This window comes from Geospiza fortis, unplaced genomic scaffold (genome assembly GCF_000277835.1).
Source record: "Geospiza fortis unplaced genomic scaffold, GeoFor_1.0 scaffold488, whole genome shotgun sequence".
Lineage (NCBI taxonomy): Eukaryota > Metazoa > Chordata > Aves > Passeriformes > Thraupidae > Geospiza > Geospiza fortis.
In genome coordinates, this window is record NW_005054365.1 from 3817334 (window position 1) to 3824687 (window position 7354).

General features: G+C 52.2%; 1 protein-coding gene across 1 annotated transcript in view; it reads left to right on the forward strand.

Annotated features, from left to right (window-relative positions):
• MAPK4 (mitogen-activated protein kinase 4) overlaps positions 1-7354 on the forward strand; it is a gene marked incomplete at its 5' end in the record, with an annotated part of 27697 nt that overhangs the window by 18700 nt on the left and 1643 nt on the right. Inside the window, 2 exons of the mRNA XM_005424217.2 lie at positions 2-40; positions 3414-3679. Of these exons, the coding sequence (XP_005424274.1) occupies positions 2-40; positions 3414-3679 (305 nt within the window). The remainder of the gene's footprint in view (position 1; positions 41-3413; positions 3680-7354) is intronic.

The following is a 7354-nucleotide window of genomic DNA, read 5'->3' on the forward strand; positions in this document are numbered from 1 at the left end:
ACGCCGCTGCGCAAGCTGCTGCCCGAGGTGGACAGTGAAGGTACCGTGGCGGCCCCGCGGCTTCCCCGGCTGCTGTGTGTCCCAGAACTGTCACGGTGTGCGTTAGTCCCGGCTGGATGATAAAGGGACATGACAGACCCCCCTTTTGAGCTCCACAGAATCCCAGCTGCCAGTGGAGGTTCACAGAAACCGGCACAGAAACAAAGGGTGCAGCACGGGCCTGGGGTGGAACTGGGGTAACTTTATTTGATGGTAAAACTCCCCAATTCCAGGGTCCCAGGCCCTGAACTGGGGGCAAACAACAGCTTATAAACTGGGGGAGGTCTCAGGGGAGGATACAATCTCTAGCTAATCGGGAGAGCTGGGGGTGGAACACAAGGCAGGGAATACAATGTGTAAACCAATGAAGGATTTCAAGGGAGAGGAACAGCTTGGGACAGGAGGGGTTAACACCTGGGTATGGGAGGGGGTTTGAAACTTGGCAGGGAGTAACTAGATAACAGACAGAGAAACCCCACTTAACTAAACTGAATAACAAAAAAGCAAGTCTGTGCTGCTCTAAAGACAGGGGGAGAAAAATACAGAGGGATTACAAAACCACAAATGAAACAGTAAACATGCCAAATTAAATAACACACTGCAACAGCCATGTCCTCGGAGCTGCTTCTGGGAGTGCCATAGGAGCTGCCCTGCAAGGCCCAGGGCCTGAGCGCTGGGGAAGGGGATGCACATCCCTGGGGCTCCCGGCTGTAGCTCAGGTGATGGAGCCCCCGGCCGAGCACTCGTCATGCTGTGGCTCGCTCACAGGTGGCTCCTAAGGGTGAGACACACTTCCAGGGCCCTTTGGAGGTGCACCCCTGGCTCCCCGTGTGTCTCCCTGAGCTGTGAGCGAGGGCTCAGCCCAGAGGCTCTTTCCAAGTCTGCTCCCTCGCTGCGCCTCTGGCCTGAGCACAGCTGTGCAGCACTGCAGGACAGGCCCTTCCTCACAAACACCCCGCTCCTGGGGTGTTACAGACAGGAACTGACCAGGGCTCTCCTGAGCTCCTTCTGAGGGCTAAACCAGGCCTGCTTTTGGGAAGAGGCCAGGAGCAGGCTCAGCTCATGCTCTGGAGTGACTCTTCATGTGAGAGGTGCCGTGCCTGGCCTTGGTGACGCCATGGGCCCAGGGCTGTGTCAGCCTCCAGCAAGCAGCAGCAGATTTATTCCCTGCCGTGGCTGCAGGAGGAAAGGTCACCCCTGCCCCTTACATTATTCACTGTCATTTCCCTGCCTCCCTGACCCGTGGTGCATCACAATATATAACCCATAATGGGTTGTTGTGACCTTACGGAGCAATTGACTCCTTCCTGCTTAATTAGTCTGAGCCATGAGTTAATCTCACAGGAGACAGTCAGAAATGGGTTAATGTGTGAGCTCTGGGGCAGCACATGTGGCTGTCCTTCCTGCAGAGGGGTTCTGCCCCTACAGAAACCGTCCCATTCACACAATTGCACCTTCAGTGGGGATGATCCTGGAGGTTTCAGTACGAAGCTGTGTCTGAAGAAAGGCATTATTCCTATTTTTGTTGCCTGAACTCAAAGGCACTTTCCCATGAAAGGATCAACTGGATAAGCAACAGCTTCAGTGGTAGGATTTTACCTTTTCACGTAACCTCAGTAAACTGAATCATCAAAGCAATCACAGCCAGCCCTCTACATTTAGGTTTAATTGCACCTAAATTCCCTGTCATCACAAAAAGAGTTCATGCACCACAGTCCTTCTAAAATTATTTTACCCACTCAGAATTCTTCAAACATTAATGGGTAAAATAATTTCATGGCATCGGTCACGCCAAAAGCATTTAAAAATTGCAGTTAATCTAATCAGCCCCAGTGGGGCCTAAAAGGTGAAATCAGCTGTCTGAAACACAGTACGCTTGTCAAATGGATCTGAAGGTGTGGAGTCAGATCACAGTGCCTTCCAGAGGCCTTTGTAGGGTGGGATTCCAGCTCTGTGCTGGGCTGGGATCTGTGCTCTGTGCTGGGCTGGGATCTCAGCTCTGTGCTGGGATCAGTGCTCTGTGCTGGGATCTGTGCTCTGTGCTGGGCTGGGATCTCAGCTCTGTGCTGGGCTGGGATCTGTGCTCTGTGCTGGGCTGGGATCTCAGCTCTGTGCTGGGCTGGGATCTGTGCTCTGTGCTGGGCTGGGATCTCAGCTCTGTGCTGGGATCAGTGCTCTGTGCTGGGATCTGTGCTCTGTGCTGGGCTGGGATCTCAGCTCTGTGCTGGGCTGGGATCTGTGCTGGGCTGGGATCTGTGCTCTGTGCTGGGCTGGGATCTCAGCTCTGTGCTGGGATCAGTGCTCTGTGCTGGGATCTGTGCTCTGTGCTGGGCTGGGATCTCAGCTCTGTGCTGGGCTGGGATCTGTGCTGGGCTGGGATCTGTGCTCTGTGCTGGGCTGGGATCTCAGCTCTGTGCTGGGATCAGTGCTCTGTGCTGGGATCTGTGCTCTGTGCTGGGCTGGGATCTCAGCTCTGTGCTGGGCTGGGATCTGTGCTGGGCTGGGATCTGTGCTCTGTGCTGGGCTGGGATCTCAGCTCTGTGCTGGGATCAGTGCTCTGTGCTGGGATCTGTGCTCTGTGCTGGGCTGGGATCTCAGCTCTGTGCTGGGCTGGGATCTGTGCTGGGCTGGGATCTGTGCTCTGTGCTGGGCTGGGATCTCAGCTCTGTGCTGGGATCAGTGCTCTGTGCTGGGATCTGTGCTCTGTGCTGGGCTGGGATCTCAGCTCTGTGCTGGGCTGGGATCTGTGCTGGGCTGGGATCTGTGCTCTGTGCTGGGCTGGGATCTCAGCTCTGTGCTGGGATCAGTGCTCTGTGCTGGGATCTGTGCTCTGTGCTGGGCTGGGATCTCAGCTCTGTGCTGGGCTGGGATCTGTGCTGGGCTGGGATCTGTGCTCTGTGCTGGGCTGGGATCTCAGCTCTATGCTGGGATCAGTGCTCTGTGCTGGGCTGGGATCTGTGCTCTGTGCTGGGCTGGGATGCCAGCTCTGTGCAGCTCTGAGATTCCAGCGGTGTGCTGGGGTAGGATGCCAGCTCTGTGCTAAGATGTGGCATCTGTAACTGTCTCTCTGTGACCCCTGTGATGTCCTGTGCAGCTGTGGGGGTGCTCTCGCTGTTGTCCCCAGCCATGCTGCAGGAGGTGACAGGAGGTGACGCCTGGGGGCTGCAGGGCTGCTCCCCTGCAAGCTCACAGCTCCCTGAGGGGCAGGGGACCCCAGCAAGGACCGAGGTGCCTGGTTTGGGTCCACCTCGGTGGCCTTTAACTCATCCCTTGCTCCAGAGGGATTTGCCGGGGGGGCTCTGCGAGGCTCATCTGGGCAAGGGAGCTGGTTCTGCTTTTGAGGAATGGTGAGCTTGTGTGTCTCTGCCTCGCAGCCATTGATTTTCTGGAGAAAATTCTGACGTTTAACCCCATGGACCGGCTGACGGCCGAGATGGGCCTGCAGCACCCCTACATGAGCCCCTACTCCTGCCCCGAGGACGAGCCGGTGTCGCAGCACCCGTTCCGCATCGAGGACGAGATCGATGACATCCTGCTGATGGAGGCCAACCAGAGCCAGATGTCCAACTGGGACAGGTACCAGGGCTGGGCTGGGCTGCAGAGCCTGCAGGGCCCGGCCTGCAGGGCTGTAGGCAGAGCTGTGCTGGTGAGCCTCTTGTAGGAGCGATGGGGGTAGCATGGTTGGGATGGACAGAGAGCGGAGATCGCTGAAGCCAGGTCGTGGAATTTGGGGTTTATTGCACAGGGCCTGGGTGCAGGGCCCTGCTGGGATTTGGGGTTTATTGCACAGGGCCTGGGTGCAGGGCCCTGCTGGGATTTGGGGTTTATTGCACAGGGCCTGGGTGCAGGGCCCTGCTGGGATTTGGGGTTTATTGCACAGGGCCTGGGTGCAGGGCCCTGCTGGGATTTGGGGTTTATTGCACAGGGCCTGGGTGCAGGGCCCTGCTGGGATTTGGGGTTTATTGCACAGGGCCTGGGTGCAGGGCCCTGCTGGGATTTGGGGTTTATTGCACAGGGCCTGGGTGCAGGGCCCTGCTGGGATTTGGGGTTTATTGCACAGGGCCTGGGTGCAGGGCCCTGCTGGGATTTGGGGTTTATTGCACAGGGCCTGGGTGCAGGGCCCTGCTGGGATTTGGGGTTTATTGCACAGGGCCTGGGTGCAGGGCCCTGCTGGGAGCTGCCAGCCACAGCTCGGAGCAGGCCCCAGAGAAGTAAAAAGAGTGATAAAGAGGATCAGAGAGAGAGAGGATGAGAGGATAAGAGAGTAAGGTTCCCGTTACAATACAATAAATCTTCCTCTGTGTTGAATTTTCTAGTTTTCACTAACCAATCTAGTACAAGATACAAATCCTACAGCATTTCCATACAGCCTATAAGAATCATTACATTACCACACCGTGTTACATTTTAAACCCTAAAAACTCCTCTTTGGGCCCCCTCTGCCAAGCTGCAGGGTCTGCTCTGACCCTTGGAGCTGTCTGCAAGCAGAGGGTGTTGTTCCATCAAAAGGGGATCGCCTTCAGCTGGCCACACCATTGTTTCCCAGTTGTTCAGTAACTAAGGGATCTCAAAGCTTGCTTTCATTTCAATCTCGCTTATCGTTTCCATATTCTAAAAACTTTTTGCCAGGCAATCATATTTATAAGGCTTTTCTTGTAGAGGCAACGCCTCTGATGTGGCTGGTCCCACCACGCCTGTTCAGACCCCTGAAAGATGCCTGCTTTTCCCTCTCTGTGCCATGCTGTAATTCCAGCCCAAGCTGGCTCCTTGCTGAAGCTGCCCAGAGCCTCCTCCTGGATTCCACAGGGATCAGAAGCTGAGCCTGCACGTCCCAGTACATCGCTGAGTACCTTTCTGCTCTTGGTTTTACTCACAGCCCAGGTTGTCTTCATGTGGTCTAAGTGGCTCTGCAGCCCCTCCCTCTGCCCTCTGTCCCTGTAGTACAGGTGCAAAATAACGTGATTCTTGTACCTTTTGGGGACAGGGCCTGATTTGGAGTGCTATTTTCACACTTTTCAAGGTGCATCACCCCAGAGGCCGCAGATCTGGGGACCTTGTAAAAAATCCTGAGTTGAGCTGACATTTCAATGGTTTGCTGGAAGCTGCACTGGAAGTTTAGAACAGCCCCAGGCCTTGAGCTGAGGTCTCTCACATTGCAGGTGATTTACCCCAGTCACTGGCCAGTCCCAGCACTGGGGCAGGCAGGACAAAATAAGCAGGTGAGAATTAACCAGGTTCAGGTTTCTGTACGGCTCCTTCAGGCTGTGGGGGATGAACTGGCTGAGGATGCCGGCAGCATTGTTCCCCTCTGCAGAGCAGTTAAATCTCCTCGCCTTCCTGATCCACTGGGTTTCACCAGCACTGAAAAAATGCGCCCCCCCCCCCCCCCCTTGCCTCCCCTGCCTCTGCCTGGGTGAGCAGATGTGGGGCACAGCCGTGGCAAGGTCATCCAGGTGGGGTCTGGGGGCTCGCTCAGGCGGGGAGGAAGGCTGGAAGCAGCACACCTCCCCTCAGTGCATCCCCACATGTTGGGAAGGATGGAAGTTTGGCAAGAAAGTCTCACAGATATGTATGCTCAGCAGAAAGATTTTTAAATGTAGAGTCAGATGAAGGAATAGAGATGGAAGGAAGTTTTGATATAGAAGAAAAGAATTGCTGAGCCAGCCTCACTGGATAACCAAGGAGGCAAAGGGTGTGTTAGTCAGAAGGGGTTTTTATGACTTACAGCAAAGGATAAACCCACCTGTCGCAGACATCTTTTTATGAAAAATCTTTTTTTTAAGATTTTTCCTCTTGAAAAGCTGAGAAGCCTCAAGAACAAAATGTAAACAATGATTATCTGCTGCTGTAGAATGCAACAAGTAGATCTGTGATTAGTCTCGTGTGCTTGTTTGTAATTAATGGCCAATCACAGCACAGCTGGCTCAGACAGAGAACCGAGACACAAACCTTTGTTATCATTCTTTCTTTTTCTATTCATAGTTAGCTAGCCTTCTGATGAAACCTTTTCTTCTATTCTTTTAGTATAGTTTTAATGTAATATATATAATAAAACAATAAATCAAGCCTTCTGAAACATGGAGTCAAATCCTAGTCTCTTCCCTCATCCAAGAGCCCCTGTGAACACCATCAGACCCACCTCAAACAAGATGTTTTTAGCAAGCAGAAAGATAGCACAGGCAAACAAGTCAGCAAAGCTGCAAGTAGAAAAAAGATCTCAGAATTTTCCACTGCAAGAAAACTGAAAAACAACTTCTAGTTTAAACTGTAATGTACTGACTTTTAGTGATTGGAGAATAGTAACATGAATATGGTAATTACAGTAGTTATGATAAGCTATAGATAATAGTTAAGGTATAGATTGGTTCTACTGTATTAAGATGCTCAGCAAAGGTGCAAGAATTCTTTACTTAGAAAAATGAAAATACTAGTGCCAGTAAAGTGGACAGCCTGTGAATGTTTACAGAAATACACAAACTGTTTCTTTCCAGGTAACTGGATTGTGTTTTGGATAACAATTTTCATTCACATTTATATGTCAGTTTGTAAGGATGCTAAGTGTGCAGTATGGAAGTGAGGCCTTGATTTGTACACTGGTGTATGAGGCTCTTTTTAGTATCTGCAAAAGGTCTGAGTGACACAAAACTCAATATATAGCATCTCCCACGTGTGGGTCTCAGATGTCACCCTCCCCCAAAAAACTGCAGTGAAATCAAGGTTGAACTATGGGTGTTTGTTCAGGCAACACCAGGTTGAAACCAGAGTACACCTTTCTGTCATGGTTTAACCCCAGCCATTCACCAAGCCTCCTGCAGTCGCTCCCTCACTCCCCCATCAGCGACATCAGGGAGAGAGCTGGAAGAGCAAAAGCTAGAAAACCTGTGGGTTGAGATCACACAGAATCACACAGAACCACACAGGATCACCAGGTTGGAAGAGACCTTCAAAATCATTGAGTCCAAACCAGCCCTAACACCTCAACTAAACCATGGCACTGAGTGCCACATGCAGGTTTTTTTAAACACATCCAGGGATGGTGACTCCACCACCTCCCAGGGCAGACCATTCCAGTACTTTATCACCCTTTCTGTAAAAATCTTTCTCCTAATATCCAACCTAAATTTCCCTTGGCACAGCTTGAGACCATGAGCTCTGTTCCGTCAGTTTTAAGTTCATGTCTTTTACTGTTCTGTCACCAAACAGGAAGGGCTCAGCCGAGGTCCCTGTCTGTGGGCTGAGGGGCAGATTGGTAATTATTGCTGTTAATCAAGTTTTAGTCCCGAGTGGAGGGGGGGGGATCAACACCTAAAGGAAG